The sequence below is a fragment of the Seriola dumerili genome, unplaced genomic scaffold, assembly GCF_002260705.1.
Source record: "Seriola dumerili isolate Sdu_G_001 unplaced genomic scaffold, Sdu_1.0 BDQW01000056.1, whole genome shotgun sequence".
Classification (NCBI taxonomy): Eukaryota; Metazoa; Chordata; class Actinopteri; order Carangiformes; family Carangidae; genus Seriola; species Seriola dumerili.
The window spans coordinates 2879609-2898402 of record NW_019174311.1 but is presented as its reverse complement, the minus strand read 5'-3'; the positions used below and the strand labels follow the sequence as shown (position 1 = coordinate 2898402).

Sequence of the window (18794 nt, the reverse complement as noted above, 5' to 3'; positions counted from 1 at the left end):
TTACATAACTACAACAAAAGTCAAAGGTTCTTGTTAATTACATCTCAGATTACACATCTGTCGCAAACAGGCTTCTGTTATTAGACGTATTCACGCAGCAGCAAGATAAAGTTTAACACTTTATCAATTCAGGCACAATGAAATAGACAAAATAGACTATAGTTTCCACAGTGTATAACTCTATTACTGAAACAAAATAATAACAGTGGTATGAAATAATTAATGTCATGTATTTAATACCATGTACAAAATACACGTCTCTCTGCTGATGGTCTTTGTGGCTGGAGTAGAAGCACTTCACGTGTTTCCCTGGAGGAAACCTACGAGGTTAACCAATGGAAGCAATGGAAGCTCAAAATAGACAAAACAAAACGTCTGGAATTATGTGGCTTTTCCCGACTTTTTGGATGTTTTTTTTTAAACTACAAGCAAAGCTGCACATTGTAAATACTGGAGTAACCATAGCCAACAAGCTATAGGAATGGCATATGGCTCTGTTTACCACACAGTCTCATATTAGATATAAAGTGGGTCCACAACATTTTCCACAAGATTTTTTAACTTGTAAATGTGTCTTATGTGTCTCAAGATATTTTGACACAGTAAAACCATAAACATAGAACACCACAGGCATTTTTTCATAGAAAACACTGCCAAGATTAAATTTAACTACGAAAAATACATATCATTGATATCCCACTGTTGTATTCCACTGCTACATTTTCTCAAATGTAAACACAAGTAAATCTTTTTATAAAGTGCTTAGTTTAAACTAGTCTCATTCAAATCCACCCATGAAATGTTTTTGATATTGCGCTGCACTCGTGTGAAGTACCTTTATCCTGTACTATATGTTAAAAAAACAACAATGATCTTTCCCATAAACCAACACAAGTCTTTCAAGCAATTGACCAAACAACTGACCAACAAAGCTTGTGCCAGCTGGCTTCCAAATCAAAACTCCCATTACATCCTGTTGCCTTGAAAATATGTCATAAAAATGATTGATTGACACTTGCAGTTTTTTTAAATCCCCGATAATTTCCCTCTCAGTCTGAACCTGGATCAAAATACAGGCCAAACAAGAATCTGCTTTGCAATACAAAAGAGATATGACCCTGAGCAGAACTGCAGTGGAAGCCCCCTTTCATTATTACTGTCTTTTAACAAGAATTATTTGCTTTCAACATATTTTTTCTATCTCCAGCGGAGTCGGAGTCAAATACTATAATGCTACCCAGTGCATGACTTACAGCACTCATCTTTGCTGCTAGCTTGCTGTTGCAAACACAAAGGCAACAACCGCATCAGAGCGTAACACGTCTCATACCTTGTCACTGTTAATAGAGCTCTCCTCTGTGCCTCTGGGCTCTGGAGGAGCCAATGGGGAGGTGAGATTCAGGTAACCCTGTTCTGATAGCTGGTGTGTGGAGACAGACGCTCGGGTGCCGTCCACCAGCATTCGCTCACCCACTTTCACCCGGCAGATTTTGTCCAGGATGTCCAATGGGTCACAGGAACCTGATGTCAGACTGGTGACACAAATGTGAAAATTGTACATACAAGCATTCACCTGTGTGTAGAGGAAAGTGAGAAATATGACAGGTGCAATAAGTTGGAAATTCTTTGAAGAGCTTAACAGAACTGCTTTATATATTTTCTAGCAACACCAGAAATTAAGCAAAACCATAAATCACAAATATCAATCGAGAAATCATTTAAATAAAACAATTAGTTCTGTCAGTCTGCCTTACCTTAGTGTAGATGTATGTAGGACGCCGTCACAGAGACTTTCAGAGTGGTGCACTTTCTTGGCATTCTGTCGAGCATTTACAATTATCATATGTTTGGCATCAAATTCATAAAATGTTTTATCACAATAAAAGAGGAAACATGTCACCCAATTTACATAAGGTCAAGCTGCTTCTCTTATCTTTAGAAAACATTCAGCATTAGCCACAGTAGCTGATGATCAGGTTGTACCATTTTCAGCCAGACAGCAAACACTTAAATTTGAAACTCTTCAATACTAATGCTGTATGAGCTGTTTTAAAAGAGTAAAGAACATCTGTGGACTTTGGGTTGCATGTCCCATTAACTCATAAAGATACTGTATGTGTAGTGTTACCTCCAGGCTGTAGAACGACTGGACGTTTCTCAGGGCGCGCTCTAAGGAACTGACTTGATTGGAGAGCTTTAGGGTCCGATCCTGTAGCTGTCTGTTTTCCACTTCTAAGACGTTGACCCTTGAACAAATTTATGTTCATACTCACTCACAAAAACAATTTAGCCAGTGTGTCCTTTATGTCTCATGGTTAAGAGAGAATTTAATGACAACAGCAATGTTGTTGTATATTGATGTGATATCCAAAATGTAATACTTAGTTTCCACTTGGAATGAAGGCACTCTACTCAAAAAAATACTCAGCAGGTAATGTGTAAAGAGTGATTCATGAAGATACCTGTGTTGAACCGTTGAGGCAGTCCTCATGCCATTGCTACCCATTTCTTCTGCCTCACTTATCTTCCTCAACAGTTCCCTCTTCTCCTCCAAAAGCTTCTCATTTTCCTCCATCACTGTTTGGATCCTTTCCTTCTCCTGAAAGAAGGAAGACAAGAGGAAGAAAGAGACAAAAACAGAGAGACATTAGTAAATATTGTTCTAGCACAAACATTTCTTGTTTCTTTAAAAGTAATGAGAGTCAGCATCTGGCATGATGTGAGCGACCTTGTGTGAGAGGCTGGAGGCCAGCAACAGGTCGTTCTCCAGTTTTTGGATGGTTCGATCCCTCTGTGCCGTTGTCTTGAGAAAGACCTGCTTGGCCTGACGCAGCTTAGTCTTGTGCTGACTCTGCTTTTCATTGTACTTTCTGAGTTGGAGGAGAAAAGGAAATGAATCATGGGAAAAGCATCAGCTTCTCCTTGTGTCTGTATTCAGCTGAAAATACATATAGAGTTAATTTCATTATATTGCATTCATTGTAAATATTGGTGTCATTTGTGTCTCACCTAACGTGTGTGTCATGTTGGAGGAGAACCTGCTGCAGCTCCGCCTGAAGTCTGTCACACTCCTGTTGACTGGCCGCCAGCTCCTCCTGCAGTCTGTGGCTGCACTTCTGGCCATCTCTCACCTGGAGGACGCATAACACCAAGGTAAATATGAATATATAAACAATAAACATGACCATCACTTTAATGTGAAGACACCACAATGTACACTGACTCTGTAAAACAGCAGCACTAAAGGATTACAGTTTTTGATAACATACTGAACATGTATGACTATAGTAAAACCAATTCTATCACCCTGCATATCGGACTTTACCTGGTTGCAGCTGCTGATTAAATCTTCAGACTGATCACGAATTGAGGTAAAGTGAGGGAGATCAGACTGTTCAAACATTTTGGATATGAGCTGTCAACACAACACCCCTAAAAAATAACATTACTTTATCATTACAGTCCTGTAAAAAGCATGATGAGAACTTGTCCTTGGAAAAAACAAAGCTTTCAAGACAGGTCTGAAAAAACTGATGAGGAATGCAAAGTTGAATCTTATGTGATTGAAATTACACTGGAAGCGAAGTGCAAGCTGAGAAATCGTCAACTTGTGAATCACATTTCAGCAAAATTTTGAAATGTTACAGTATGTGAAATCGACATATTAGGAGTGTCAAAGACGTCTCAGGTGTCCAAAGCCCTGTAGTTCTGATGACAGCTAAAGAACTGCGGTACACTTTTCCTTACCTCCTCTCTGGCCTTCCTGAGCTCAGCCTCCAGGATGGCCAGACGGGTGTCTAGCTGCTGGGCACGGTGGCTAATCTCTGTGTTGGTCCTGGTCAGGGAGGCCTCCTTCAGCCTCAGGGAGCGCACCTGCTGTAGCAGCTCCTCCTCACGCTGCTCTAACAGCTTCCTGAGGCGGGAACAGAGGAAAAGATGGATAGAAGGAGGGTCAACAAAAATAGTGGATCAGAATCATGCCCTAAAACTTGCTATATTGTTTATGGCACAATTAGTATGACATGGAACGAGTAAAACTGGGCGGTGTCAGCAGCACCACATGTTCTGTGACCTGGTGATGTGCTCCTCCTGCTGCTGGGCTCTCAGGGCTGACAAGGTGTCAGACAGATCCCTGCTGTCCCGCTCCAGGCGGCTGCTCTCACCGGCCCGTGCTTCCTCCACACGCAGCTGGTGCTGGGCATTCTTAAGCTGCTGCTGCAGCTCCAACACCTGCCATCATATCAATGCCACAGGATTCACTCAGTTAGACACACAGGCAACATGAGCTCCCAACCTCCCATCCATTTCCAGATTATCCCAGGATCTCCTGAAGGTGTCTGACAGAAAAAGTCTGTAATGTCGGCAATTTCTACACAAGCCGAGAGTTAACAGCTTCTTCTGCATACTCACTGCTCAGATAAGAATGAATGTTATTAAAGCTCAAGTGCAGGTCACAGAAATAACAACACTTATAAAGAATAAGAGAGTATCCATTAGTATGTAATGCTATGTATGGAGACATTCAAATAGGCCATTTGCAATGTCACAACTTCTGTGACCTCGCATTTTCAAGAGACTGGAAACCGCATCCATTAGTGTTCAAACTGCAGCTTTCCCTGGGGATTTCACTGATAAGCAGAATCTCAACCAGTGAGGAGGAATTAATAAGTAGAATCAACTGGGCCCCTGTTAACTCTGGGTTTACCTACCTACCCATGAAAGTGCTCACATGGAAATGTTGAAATTTGTAATTACAAGCCAATGACATGCGGCATCAACAGAAAAAGAGCAGCAGATTCAACACCAGATTAGCTGTGCTGATCCCTGTACAGAAATTAGGGCATTGCAGAGGAAATTAATCAACTGATCTGTTCAATAGAGACATCATGAACAGTGGGAGCACCAGGCAACGATTCCTTGCTCCAGCACTGACCTTCTTGTCAGCAGCAATGAGCCGCGCCCTCTCAGCCTGCAGGTCCTCCTGCAAACTTGTGGTGGCGCTGCGATATGTGGAGTTACGTGCCAGTTCCAGCTCCAGTTCCCTGATTTTCTGCTGCTGACTTTCACTCTCAGCCACCTGAGTGTGGACAGTCTGCTCCACCTGGACCAGCTTGGTCTGGACCTGCTTCAGCTCTGCACAAAGCTAAAGGAAACATCCGACAAGAACACAAAAACAGATGTTTAACACCAATGCAACAACTATTCTAACAATTATACTTTAGTTTTTTGCAGAGCACTTTCCTTCCCTGTTAAGGTTTGTGTTACAGTTTCACAGTTGCTCTGACTAAGACTGACTAAGAGAGCGATTAAGATGATGATTAAGTGATAAATATCAGAGGCGATCAGGAAATTTCATAGTTCTGTAATTAAATACCAACCTTGAGCTTTTCCTGGTCCAGCAGGGTATTGTGCCTCTTCATGTCCATGTTCCTCTCTTTCTCGTAGCGCAGCTCTCTCTCTGCTGAGGTGAACAGGCTCTGGGCCCTCTGCAGGTCCTGTTTCATCTGTTTAGCCTCCTCTGCCTTCTGGCTCAGCACTGAGTCCTGGGACTGAAGAGGAGAAGGAGAGACAAGGCTGAGACAGGTTTATGCTGAGGGGGAGTACAAATAAATACAAGAAGCCAGAAGTGTCTTCAGTTTTATTTGGTTTGGGTATTATGAATCATCAAGCCAATCCAATGTGCTCGACACAATCTTAGTCAAATTCTGTCAAAAGCATGACAAACTACTAAAATTGGGAGGCATAAAGCTTTTGTGATGATCATTAGAACTCATTGTGAATAGAAAAGAGGAAGATTACCAGAAATGCTACTGGCTAAGCTATAAAAATGTTTGCTGTATTACTGTCACTTCAACCAGATCACCAATCGTCATTGCATACTTAAAGTATAACTTAAGTATAAATGAATAATGCTGCTGCTGTTTTATGAAAACTAAAGAAATGAAAAAACACCTGAAACTCAAAAATAGTGAATACGAAGGAGACACTCCTAGCTTTCATTTCCTTATAAGATATTTTAAATTGAACTGCAGAAACAGCATGGCTGTTTGGGCTCATATGGATGTGTTATGGTCATAAGTACCTTGACGCGTGCCTGGGCTTCATTGACCTGAGCCTGCAGGGCCAGCTGGTGCTGAAAGGCCAGCTGCTGCTCCTCCTCCAGCTTGGTCTGCAGATGATTCAGCTCCTGTTTCAGGCATGAAAGCTTCAAACACAACACACACATAGAGAATATGAATTCTATATCATCCTGGCAGAGGAAATTCCCTTTCTGTTTGCTTTCCTCTAAAAGCAGGTCAAAGGTTAGAATCTGCTACAGAAAAGAATCTTTGAGCTAGTGGGGGCCCAGTGCCTTACTCAAGGACATCGAAGCTGGACAGTAATGTTGAAGGCCATTCTTTCTACTCTACCCTGCTGCCCCAATTGTTGAACATTTAATCAACTAAACAGTCACACAGGATTATTTCACATATGACCTTTCTTACAATTCAAATTACCCTGCCAAAGAACATGAGATCCAGTTACCTGATCCAAGCTTTCATCCTTGGTACTCTCCACAGGACTAAACCTAGATTCTATGTGAGTTGTATCCAGTTCAAGCTTCTGGCTGCTACTAAGTGCTTCCTTTGTGAAGGAGAACTGCTCTTGATGGCTCTTGAGCTGCTTGTTGAGGTGCTGTATCTCAATCTCCAGTCTTTCTCTTTCTCCCTCAGCTGCCAGCTTCTCCTGGACACTGGAGCTCAGCTTGGCTTGGAGCTCGGCAGTCTGCAGCCGCTCAGAAACCATTTCATCCCTGGAAAATATGCACATTTATGCAACACAACACAAGTCAGAGCCAGTGTTCCAGTCCTATCTTGTGACTCACCATGAAACAAGATTGAAGCACCAATTAGGTAGCACCATCACTTGTCTCCCAACTCTGATCTATGATCTAACCCACATACTACTGCATGAGCCAACAGCTATTGCACTGTCAACTCTGGACTGACAAAAACCTCAGTGTGTTGTGTGCTGTCTGGAGGCTGCTGAGTTCAGCAGTCAGGCGGTCAGCCTGCTCCTGCAGCTGGTCAACATGAAGCCTGCTTTCCTTCCGGTCCTGCTGGGTCCGGTTACTGTCCTTATAGCGCTCTAGCTCACTCTGGAGTCGGCTGTGGGTGCGCTCCATCTGGGCCACCTGACAGCCAGAGTCCAAGACAGAAAGATGGAGACAAACTTATTTTAGTTGTGCAGATGTCAAAACGCATTCATGTTTACAGTCAAAGGTTGTCAAGTTTATTTTAATTTGTTGAATAAATATAAACTATTTTCATATTATTTCATATAGTTTCTAACTATATTAGTGGTTTAAATGCTGAGTTTTTTAGATTTTTTTGTAAACAATACAATGGACATATTTCTGCCTATTAACATGCTTTAGCACACCATGTATTCATCTTTATTTCTTATTAAATATTTCCTGTGTCAGTGACATGTTATATTAACAAACCTTTTCCTCCAGAACAGCTTTTTCCCCTTTGACTTGGGTGAGGCTCTTGATGAGCGTTTTCCCTTGTTGGCATTCTGTCTGAAGGCTGTTAACTTCCAGTCTCAGCTTCTTCAGCTCTCGTTCACCTATCTGCAAAGCCTTTGGTGTGAGAATGAAGGAATTATATACAGTTAACTGTGTGGTTTGTAACTGTAAACTGAATCTTACATACTTATGTAGCTGTGGTGTCATTGTTTTTTCTGCCAGACACAGGACTGGATATGTGTAGTTTTTACCTCTTTGTCTTTTTTGAGGGCAGCCTGGGCAGCATTGAGGTCAATCTCCAACTGTTTCCTCCAGTCCTTCTCTTCAGTCAGCCGTGCCTCTAGCAGAGCCAGTCTCTCCTGGCTGTTGTCCCTTAGGTGCTTCACACATGGTGAAAAAAGTACTGTAAGTACTGTGAAATTGGAAGTACTGTGTTAAATCTCCTCTAATGTAGCAGCATTTAACCTCTGCAGGCAAATGAGTCCAAAAGAGATCTTTTAGGACAAACTTGGGATACTGTGACAGTTTCCTTTAATTTTATACAGCACAGGTGGATGGCTATTCCTGTCCTGATCACATTTATTGTCCTTTTGCCGCTTATAACATGAAAACCTATTCAAATTCACTTTATTTTACATTTTAACCATTTGGATTGCATCCATCTGTGCTTCATAAGGAGCTTTGAATAAATCACAGTCATTTATTTAAGTCTGTGTAGTCAAGGCCTTCATGAACCGTAGTGCTCCTGCTGTGTTGACACACTACTGTCACTAATCCCAGAGGAAACAGTAAAGACCTTGAAAAGTAATTTCTTACCAGCTGTAAGTAGGACTCGGTGGCTTTGACCTCTTCTCCATTCTTTATCATTTTTTCATGGGCATCCTGCTTCTTCAGCTCTGCCTCCAGGCTTTTGATCTGCATGACCAGTTCAGATTATTACTCAGTCATTAGAGATGACCATTTCCACGATCAATCTTTTCTAAGGTTAAGAAATTATATATAGGTTTTGAGCAATAATTTAGTGCTGTTCATTACCCTCCTATGCAGTCCCTCCAGTTCTCCCTCATGGCGATGACCCTCCTCCTTGCTGGCGTTCTGGGCCTCCCCCAGCAGGGCCTCCAGCTCCTCGTTCCTCTCCTCCAGCTCTTCCTGTTCCTTGCGTAGCCTTTGGAGCTGTCGTTGCAACTCCCTTACCTGAACAAGCCCATCTTCCATCGCCTCGTGACACCTAACAGAGAATGATGATGATTTCAGTCAGAAAGAGCAGGTGGGATACTCTTGACTTGTCAACATAAATGTACCACACAGTATTTTGTCGTGATTGAGGAATGAATGAATTTACCGTTTGTGAATATGATCTTTTTCTTGAGCTGACAAGGCAGAAAGATTGTTTTGGGGTTCGCTGCTAATGCCCTTGTCCTTTCGATCCTCTTCAGCTACTACATCTTGGTCTGCAACATTTATTGCCAACTGAACAAACACAACAACAATGTAAATCAGCTGCAACAAGTTTTGTGGTTTTTTGGAATTTTTATTTTAATAAATAAATATCAACCTGTTCCTGGAGGTTTTTCTTCTCAGATTCTACAGTGCGCACTCTCTCTCTCAGAGCTCTGTTCTCAGCATCTAGTCTGTCATTTTGCTCTTTGGCCCGCTGCAGCTTCATCATATCTGTGGAGAGAGAACCATGACCATGAATGCAGCCATGAAAATGTATTTTTCTTTTTCTTGTTTTACCTTTTTAAACCTACCTATAGTGCACCTGTTGATGGTGTGTTAATTTGTTAAGAATTTTTTGGTAAAAAAAAATAAAAAATAAAAGCATGAGCTTGAAATTTTTGTCCTTACAACAAATCACATTAAGTATTTTAACTAACTAAAGGGACTTTTAGAACTAGTTTTACATTACTGGCTTTGTCTGGATATGTGATAATAGAAAATAATATTTTCAACAACATAATAAACAAAATAATAACAACATAATTAAAAAGAATAATAAATGTACCTGTTTTGAAAGTTCAAGAACCAATGGAGAGCAACAAGTGACAGTAATAGTAAGTGCATCAATTTCCTAGTCAGGTAGTTACTCTTGCAGTAATTTATGTCACACCCAAATCTGTCTCACCACAGTTTTTCAGTTTGTCCACTTCCCTCCTCAGGTTTTCTACTTCTTGGACCATTCCCTGAATCCCAGATCCTGAGATTATAAGCATATTTTTAATTCTGTAAAGCAGAAAATATGATTTCTGCTAATCCACACCTTTTATAACCTTTCGTAATGATTTCCTTTAGTTGGCTATAATAGCAATCCACTTCCACAAAAAATACACTGATTAGAAAGTGAAGTTGCTATATTAAACAAATCTGTAGCCTGACAACAGTATGTGGACATTTAAGTATTTTAAAGGTCAGAGGTAACAAACTGGGTAGACCAGGGACTGGGGCTGCATGTGTAAATCATGGCTACTCAATGCCATCATGTGTGTTTCTTATAACCACTTTTGCAGCAACAATGTGCTTAGTCTTTAAAAGCATCATATCAAAGTCTAACATACTGTATACTCTCAATACTTTACTGTAAGTCTTTGCAACATACCACTTGAATCTAGGTTGTTGTTTTTGGCAACATCCAGCTCATTGGTGAGTCTGCGGATATCCTGATGAGCCATTGCCAGCCGCCTAGACGCCTCTTCCAGGTCCCGCTCCAGCCGCTGGCGCTCATTTCGCTCCTGGGATATCTCCTCACTGTGGGCCTGGTGTTAAAGAATGATTTGTGGATAGTTAGAGTGCGAGGACGACAGAACGAAAGAATACTGGTAGCAAGACCGGAGATGCAAGTGGCCCAACGTGCTATTGTGAGAGACATGCGTTTTGAGGCTGAAATTCATCATCACTGCAGGCCTGGAAAAAAGCAAGGGCAGTGAGTTACAGTACAATCTTATATCTCAGGATTCACCTGCATTGAGGGACCAGTGGGACAAAAAGTATACATGCTGTTACCTGTGACATGCCATTACTGTTCCTCCTATCCACCCTTTTCAAACACCCATCAGTTGTTAGAAAATTATACCGACAGATGCGTTAATGAGACAAGCAATGTTGTCTGCATCATAGTGATCATGCAGATATCAAGGCACATAATCAGTGTGCAATGTATTTCAAAAAGTATAATCACTCATAAACAACCCAGTGACGCCCTCATTTGACTCTTCATCATAATATCGGTGTTAGTTGTTAAGTTAGTATAAGCTATGAGGTGGAAACCTACAGGGGTAATATTGTGTTTGCTCTGACCAGACCTGCGCAGCCCAAACAGCTTCTTCCATGGACTCTGGGATGCACACTGCTGAGAGGAAAGACCATCGTGTGCAGAATCACAACAGACACTAAATAACTATCAAGTTGTATCCTCGTACTTTAACTGAAAAAAAAAATTAGTCGTTCTTTTTCTTCCCAAACTTAATTCAACCTGGAAAGTCTGAGAAGTTATACAGACCTGCAACTCAGCAGGACAAAATGAGAGTCACCTCACCTTTGTCATGTTATCTATGCTTTTCTGTATATTGTCCCTTTGCTGCCTTAGCTCCTCCTCCATCATGTGGTGAATATGCTCCTGTCCAAGTGTCACAGAAAGACAGAGACTCACTTAACCACATTTATATGGTCTCTGCATTTGCCTTGGATGGTTAACCATTACATTCCACTACAACTACAAAGCCTTTGGATAAGTTAATTTGAGAATTCGATGACTGAAGACTGTACATTCATTGTTCAAAATGGCAGAGGCTGTGTACTTTCACTGAAACCTTACATTTATACTTGAAATGGTAAAAAATTAACTCTACCACTGTACATACTATATTAACTGTTAAAACATTTCAAAGTGGTCTTATGCGGTCCATGGCATTATGAGGAAACGAAAAAGTCCTCTGATGTAGGTCAGTCCTTTACCTGGTGGTGGCCCTCCCTCAAATTGCCAGTGAGGCTCTGACTTTCCAGTCTCCTTTCAGCAGCCTCCAGCCTTTCCAGCAGTGTGGCCCTCTCCACCAGCAAGTAAGCCACCTGCTCACTGGGGCTGCTCAAGCCCATCTCCCCAAGGTCCTCCTGAGCCAGCATCTCTGCCAGCTCTTTGCTCTGACTCTCTGGAAGAAAGGGGAGTTTACACTGGTCAGTAGTTTGAATGGAAGGTGGTGAAATAACATTTAGGACAAGATAGAATAACACAAGTAAATATCCAACTCACACAAGTTTTGATATATCCACAGACAATTTTAGAGCATTCATGGCAAATAAAATTATTAGCTAAGACGTGTATGAAATATTCTGCTCAGGAGCCTACGTGAGTCAGGTTAGGCTACAACCCAAAGTAAAGAATGACAACACTGAACTACAGTGAATTCACCTTGTTGTTGTCTGATCTGGTGAAGCTCATGTCGCAAGTGTTCATTGTCTCTCTCATAGTCTGCAGTCAGACATTCACGCTCTTCCAACAGCCCACGAATGTGTGCAACATAGCTCTCCACCTGACAGACAAAAAGACAAAACCCCAAAAGTGATTCAGCTGTAACTGGCATACCAGCAACTGGCTTAGTCCTTACCCATTCCAAATAAGTGTGTGAGTCATTACATAAAGCAGTTTAATATGTCTATAGCTATACCCAATGAAAAGAAGTGGAACACATGGAAGGTGCACACAATTAGGGCACTAGTTTTTTATGTAGCACTTTTGCAACAGTTGGTTAACTAAAACACCAAAGAATCCAAAGTGTCTCACCTCCTTCATCTCATTGGCCTGCTGGGTACGTAAAGCCTGCAGCTCCTGGGCAGCTGACTGAAGCTTCGCCTCACTTCTGAGCAGCTGCTGCCACAGATGACGCTGCCGCTCCTCCGCACTGGCTGCAGGAGGTAAGCCATCCTCCTGAAGCCGCATAGAAATTTGGTCCAGCTCCGTCCACACCTGAGAACCCAGAAGAGGAGCTGAATGTTTGGGATCTGATATCATGTTCATCAGTGAAGTGTTAAACTATCATATTAGGCAGCAGGTTGTGATGTGAAATACGTGTCAGTATAGCGTGGTGAATCAAAAAGCATCAACTTAAGCTTGTGAATGAGTAGTCATGGGCACACTGCTTGTTATTATTTAGATTTGCCTGTCATAGCACGATGTATATTCAGCTCAAATGTCATTTACCTAAAGGCTGATAGAAAGGCTCAAATTTCCATAACATTTGTATGCGCCATACTGCTATACAATGTTATATGATGATTTTTGAAATACGTCACGCCATGACAGCTGCAACATAATAGGCAAATTATGTTTACTTACTTTTGCGATACAATGATCCAACAAAGTATCCTGCATTAGCAAGTGTTCAACTGTTCAACTGTTCAAGGCTGTCAGCCTTGATGAAAACTGATCAATTTGCATGACACAAAGGAGAGGGACACAACATTGGAGTGGCATGCCAGCACTAAACACCTGTTGCTGAATTCAATACTGTACTTTGTAGGGCTTGTAACCTGAGCAGGCCCCCCATGCAACTCCAACAACACACAACATATTGTCACAAGCTAGGTATCAGGTCTCATGTGCCTGATGTACTTAAACATCACACCAACTAGTCTATGTTCTTGCTATTGTGGAATAAATAATAATAATAATAATAATAATAAAATTATGTCACAAATCATGTAGATTAAAATAGTTTGCACAAGTTCCATCAAACATTTCTGGTGTTGAGCAGTGAACAAAGCATTTCAACAGTGACTGGCACTATATCTGTAAGAAAATTAACAGCTATGAATGTTACCTCATCATGATCCATGGTCATCATACATTAAGTTTGTTGTAGCTGCATCTGTGAGTGATGAACGTTTTCCTCAGTGGTGAAAGAAACAATCACAAACAACTTTGCCTACATGGTATCACACATAAACCAATCTGAATTTGCAATGAACAGCAGATCCTCAAACTTCATCACTCCCATTGTTGTTTCATCCATGACAACGTCTCTTGTCCTTTGGTTCCCCTGTAAAACATGAGAGACTTTAGAACAATGCTGTCAAGTCATGTTAGGACCTGCAGTCGCAAACTCTGGGATTAGACTAGCTACCTCATCTTACACAGGCATAGGCAAACAGTTTAAGAGACGAGTTACATTGCATCACCTGAGGCTATGCAAAGCTTCAAGTTGATTAGCTATGTTTGATATGCTGCTATGTTATCATGATGAATATAACATGGACAGCATGAGGGTAAGAGCTCTATCTCCTCAGCAGGCGTCTTCTTGTCCTGCAGATGAAAACGTTGCATTTAGCTCCAACATCTATATTATGATATTGCAATGTGGACAGTGTCGCCTCTTTTCTTGCTAATAAATCATAGGTTTCACTTCACGTGCAATTAAAACATCTTTATTTTCAAGGTAACCACTCTTCCCAAAATGTCTGACGAGGAGGAGCAAACGAGGGTTTGGTAGGACAACAGCCACTTGCATTCCTTTTTGGCCACGCAAACTCAGAAAGATTTTCTTAACTAATAATCATAGCCTTGCTTACCGCTTTGTGTTAAAACCTAGTAAATAACCAACTGTGACAACTGTGACTAGCAATTAGCAAGTTAGCAAAGTTGGCTCCAAAGTAGTCGTGGTATACTTCACATCCAGCTAATGCTAGCTCGCTAACGGTAGCCATTGCATTCTCCAGTGGCCGTTTGGCAACAACTGGTGATCACCGTAAGGTTTTCGTTATGATAACTGGGGACTCCGGCTTAAACACTAACTTCTTTGAGGTGGAGAAGCTGCGCATAAAGTGTGCACTTAAGGTTTTACCCACCTTTCAACAACAGCGACAAGAAAGCCAAGTACTGAGGACAGGCGTGGCGGAGTGAATTGGCTTCTACTAGCACCTAGGCAACGGACCGTACCATTTAAAGGATGTAGGGGACAATCGATCAGGGAAGTGGAAACCAACTAAACCAATTTGTGGGGTCCTATAATACATCCATAGGTTCGTTCGCCTGCAACAATGTTTATGGCAATTAAACGATTTTCAAAATTGGTTTCGACCTTGGTAACCAACAAGTAATCCAATTGTGTTTGTATGTATCATTTTGGACTGTGTGCAATATCCATCAGTGTCATGCCTTATTCACTGTTCTCGGTTAACCATAGCTTTTAATGAAGCCTTTCTCATTTATCAATGGATTTAAACACCAGGGGGCGACAAACAAACCAAATCTTTTCCCTCTAGGGAGTTGAAATATGAGAATTCATGTTCGAATTTTGCAATGATTCTAGCATTTAGCTTTATCACATTGTAATATTTTGAAATTATAATATGAAATATAATATGAAATTTATCAAATTAATGCAGACATACATGCATTAATATACGCTTTTCGAGGTACATGAATATTTTTTCTTTTCTTTTTTGCCTCGATTTAAATGTAAAGATGCTGTTTTCAAACTGGTAACTTGATAATTTGTTGTTTTGCTGTTGCCTCCTCTGACCCTACTACATGAACTAAGGCATGTTTTCCATGGTGTGGCCTGCCCAGATGTTTGCTGTGTGACCAGTGTACTCTGAATACTCATTATGTTCTGGTGTAGAAATGTGAGCTATGTTGCAGCTATGTGTTTATTTTTCACATTTACCTTAACAAGACTGAAATGATGAATGGATGAGGTATGCCAGAATGCTCATTATGACAAAGAGCCATTCTAGCAGACTGTTTACAGAGGAGGTCTTTTCATGTGGTTTTACGTGCCTGCACTGCCCATGGGTGGGTCTCATTTGAGTCTTTTTTGGATGGTGATGTTGTACTGAGGGACTATGAGGCAGAGCAAAAGGGATCTCTGTTCTGCACAGAGGAAATGGGCGTTCTCCTTGGAAAGTTTGGCTGGAGTGATTGAAAAAATAAAGGGGGTGTGGCAAGGCTAGACAGGAGGGGACCACCAAGAGGGGCACAATGTTGTAGAATTGTGGAGCTGCTCCTTAAGTCTGATTCAGAGGAACAGAATAACCAGGGTAAGTAGATATTTCCTTGACTTTTCATGGCATTTCTCTAAATATCTTGTTAAATCATACGAGTAGATTACTTTTAAAACAAAGAAGTCATCGTAGTGACCCTTGCATCACATATCCTAAGAACACACGCTCTAAAAGTAATGAGTAGCAAAATCCTGCCATGTTTTTGTTACCACATATGTTGTGTGCCATAATTAGATGACTTCTTTAAACAACCTTGAAACTGAAAAAAGATAATGTTACGTATCATATCTATGTAATTTCTGTATTTTATTTGATTCCTTACACTAAAATAATTTTTTCACAACCATTTGCTTTGTTTCTAAATCATTTTCACTGAATGTTTACCTTTCATTCAGTTTGATGAGATGGATGAAATATGCTAATGACATAATGATATGTCATTACACAAAATTTAATATGCACTAGATATAATGATAATTTGACAGTAATCATGACTCCCCTGGCCGCCCAAATGGACCTCTCCTACAGATAAAGATCTACACAGACAATTTCATCCTGTTTCTTTTTCCCTCTGTCTTCTTTTTTGTCTCACTGCGTGTTTTCTTATTGTGATACTTATAATTGCCACTTTAGTAATGTGCACTATTTGTCAGATAGCTTTGTAAAATCAGAGGCTTTTCCTCAGACAGTAATTTCCTCAAAGTTTACAAGTAGAGCAGCTTTAACAATATTCAAATGTGGATTGAATTAAAGTTTCTTTACCCTTTGCAGTGAAAAAAAGAAAAAAAGAGCCCTTTCAGAAGGGTAGAGAGTTTAATTGGGTAAATATTTTGGCACAATTTAGATTTCAATAGACCCGCCCAGGTTCCCAGCAGGTTTGCTGAACGATGGCAACACAGAGGCCAGTCAAAGAGAAGTTTTAGAAATAACTCATTGCACTCTGTTTTGAAGCATGGTGTTGTGCAACACAGGCTATACTATGTTCAGCTACTCAGATTTTCCATTTTGTATTTCAAGGCAAAACAGGAAAGTCCCCCAACACTGATTTTCACTCTGGAAACAGCAAACATGTTAAATTGGTAACACACTGTTTCCTTGCTTACTGTAATGCTGAATGCAGTTGCTCGGGAAGCCTAAGTTTAAACAATCTTGTTTGTCTTTGGCAGAAAATAAAAATGGCATACCTGCTTATGTTTGTGACCTTGCTGCATCTCATCACACTGGCCATGCTGTTCATTGCAACCATGGAGAAGGTAATAATCATATTTAGGACATGATGTTGATTCACTTTACTTTTTTTTTTTCATAAGTGAAACATATCCAGCTGTGTTTGTTGTGTCTAATCTGTTTAAAGTCCTGGTGGGTGTGGGATGGCCTGGAGAACTCAGACCTATGGTACAACTGTAGGTTTGACAATGTCACAGGAACCTGGCTTTGTGCATCCTCCAAAGAAACTGGTAGGCAACAATTTCATTTTGTATAGCTCCATTGAATGGGCTTTACATGAACAGTTCTCTCCCAAATGTAAAACCTGACAACGAAAACTGTTTTTTAGATATGGGAATGTTTTCTTTTCCCAGAGTGGCTTCAGGCAGTGCAGGTCCTGATGGTTCTCTCAGTGGTCTTCTCTTCAGTCTCATTCTTGGTGTTCCTGGGTCAGCTGTTCACCATGTCTAAGGGTGGACTCTTCTATTTCACTGGGCTGTGTCAAGTCTTCGCAGGTAACAGTGGAGTGAAACAATGTGCTGCCAATATGTCTCTGTTTGATGAGACCATTTGAAAAGAGTGACCCTTGCTCTTGCAAACTGAAAAGGAAAGCACATGTTTAAATCCCATAGTTGGCAAATAAGCTAAATGTTTAGAGAGAAGAGCCTCGATATTTCAGGTAAAGCAGAATTAGGGTGTTGCATCTCTCAAGTACAGGATCTTGTTAGTGGAAGAACCTGATACAGTTTTGGATCCCTACCAACTGTACTTTTAAAAGTATAATTTTACAACCAAAACATATCTTTATACAATAATCACTTAGTACAGGGGCTTTACCTTTACCCTTAGTTATGGCTGAATTGGTACAAATGTGTGTAATATGGTGGATTAGGTATACATCTGAGGGCCATTATGTTATGGCAACTCTGACATACCCCTATTTTTTGAGTGTGTATATATCAAATCAATAATGAAAACACCACCACAGAGTGTGCATATATCAACTTTTCTGTGACACAGTCTCAACAAAAGGTTAACTTATTGTGATGCTGATATGATTAGTTTTGTTCTGTCGCTATATGTCGCCACATGTTGCTGTTGATATCACTTTATTGTATATGGCATTAATCAATAAGTATATGACATGAGGCAGATTACAAACATTGCAAACTTTTCTCCAGTCTCCTAAAACAAACATCATCTTTGCTTTCTTGTAGGCCTGACAGCATTTTCTGCAGCTCTTATCTACACATTACACAATAAGGAAATCCTTCCCAACTCCAAAGAACTGACTTCAGGACACTTTGGCTACTGCTTCATCCTGGCCTGGGTGTGTGTCCCTATGTTGCTTTGTAGCGGTGTCATATACATTCACCTGCGTAAGAAAGAGTGACCAGAAAAAGGAAAACAATGTCAACAGCAGTACTGGAAAACAAAGTATTGAACTGACTTAGAAATATAAAATTTACAGGGGTCACAAAGTCACAAATGCCTATGTTATGATTTTTGTGCAGGCTTTGGTTAATGTAATTATATTTTTGAATTGTAGATACATGTATATTTGAAAATTATCAGGAAATAATGGACTATCTCCTGGGCAAATATTGATATCAATCCAGTATATAATGCTCACCTTCAGTTTTAAGACATTTTTGTAATAAGAGGGGTTATTTTGTCCACTGTTGTCATATGCTGACCAGAAGACTAAATACAAAAGCAGAGTTATGTATTTTTTTTATTTAGTCTTGTAGGCCTTATAAGGTGTTTGAATTGCTTTTAATTTTCCCTTGAGCAAATTGAAAATATATATTTATATATTTTTGTACCTAAAGCTGATAATGTAGACTACACTTAGTAGCTGCTCCTAATAAATATCACATATTGAAACATAATGTGTGCAATTCCTTGTTGTTCCTATATATTTTAAGTAAACCCAGCTTTTAAATTTCCTATGATAAATTCAACATTTGGTAGCTATAACCAAACATTGTGGAACATGTATCCTTCCGTATGTATAGGCCTATATAGACTTAGGTTGTTGCCATAGAAACGTGACATATAAACTTAGTTCCTCAACAACTAGCGT

At 40.4% G+C, this 18794-nt stretch overlaps 2 protein-coding genes across 2 annotated transcripts; one reads left to right on the top strand and one right to left on the bottom strand.

Moving 5' to 3' along the window:
• Positions 1-1322: 1322 nt before the first annotated feature.
• ccdc30 (coiled-coil domain containing 30) lies at positions 1323-13335 on the bottom strand. Its single transcript, XM_022741809.1, has 27 exons — positions 13321-13335; positions 12285-12467; positions 11913-12033; positions 11462-11652; positions 11043-11123; positions 10779-10856; positions 10107-10263; positions 9636-9707; positions 9066-9181; positions 8853-8980; positions 8546-8738; positions 8331-8425; positions 7762-7882; positions 7487-7624; positions 6996-7174; positions 6526-6793; positions 6083-6205; positions 5379-5549; positions 4934-5143; positions 4073-4230; positions 3748-3913; positions 3010-3131; positions 2729-2870; positions 2463-2599; positions 2129-2246; positions 1755-1819; positions 1323-1532 (listed from the first exon to the last, which is right to left on the bottom strand). Exons 1-27 carry the CDS (start codon positions 13333-13335, stop codon positions 1325-1327), a joined length of 3756 nt encoding a protein of 1251 aa, XP_022597530.1. The 3' UTR covers positions 1323-1324.
• Positions 13336-15480: 2145 nt separating this feature from the next.
• Positions 15481-18563, top strand: LOC111219048 (epithelial membrane protein 3-like). Its single transcript, XM_022741626.1, has 5 exons — positions 15481-15538; positions 16669-16755; positions 16857-16959; positions 17083-17223; positions 17926-18563. The coding sequence occupies exons 2-5, from the start codon at positions 16678-16680 to the stop codon at positions 18099-18101; spliced, it is 498 nt and encodes a 165-aa protein (XP_022597347.1). The 5' UTR covers positions 15481-15538; positions 16669-16677; the 3' UTR covers positions 18102-18563.
• Positions 18564-18794: the final 231 nt, after the last annotated feature.

What these genes read in the sequence shown, in the direction of transcription:
- LOC111219048 (XM_022741626.1), top strand. Translation starts at nt 16,678, where the DNA reads ATGGCATACCTGCTTATGTTTGTGACCTTGCTGCATCTCATCACACTG. An exon ending in TCATTGCAACCATGGAGAAG is followed by an intron (nt 16,756 to 16,856) that starts GTAATAATCATA and finishes ATCTGTTTAAAG; the next exon opens with TCCTGGTGGGTGTGGGATGG. An exon ending in GCTGTGTCAAGTCTTCGCAG is followed by an intron (nt 17,224 to 17,925) that starts GTAACAGTGGAG and finishes GCTTTCTTGTAG; the next exon opens with GCCTGACAGCATTTTCTGCA.
- ccdc30 (XM_022741809.1), bottom strand. An exon ending in CCCTCAAAAAAGACAAAGAG is followed by an intron (nt 7,625 to 7,761) that starts GTAAAAACTACA and finishes CTCACACCAAAG; the next exon opens with GCTTTGCAGATAGGTGAACG. An exon ending in CTACATACATCTACACTAAG is followed by an intron (nt 1,533 to 1,754) that starts GTAAGGCAGACT and finishes TTGTGTCACCAG; the next exon opens with TCTGACATCAGGTTCCTGTG.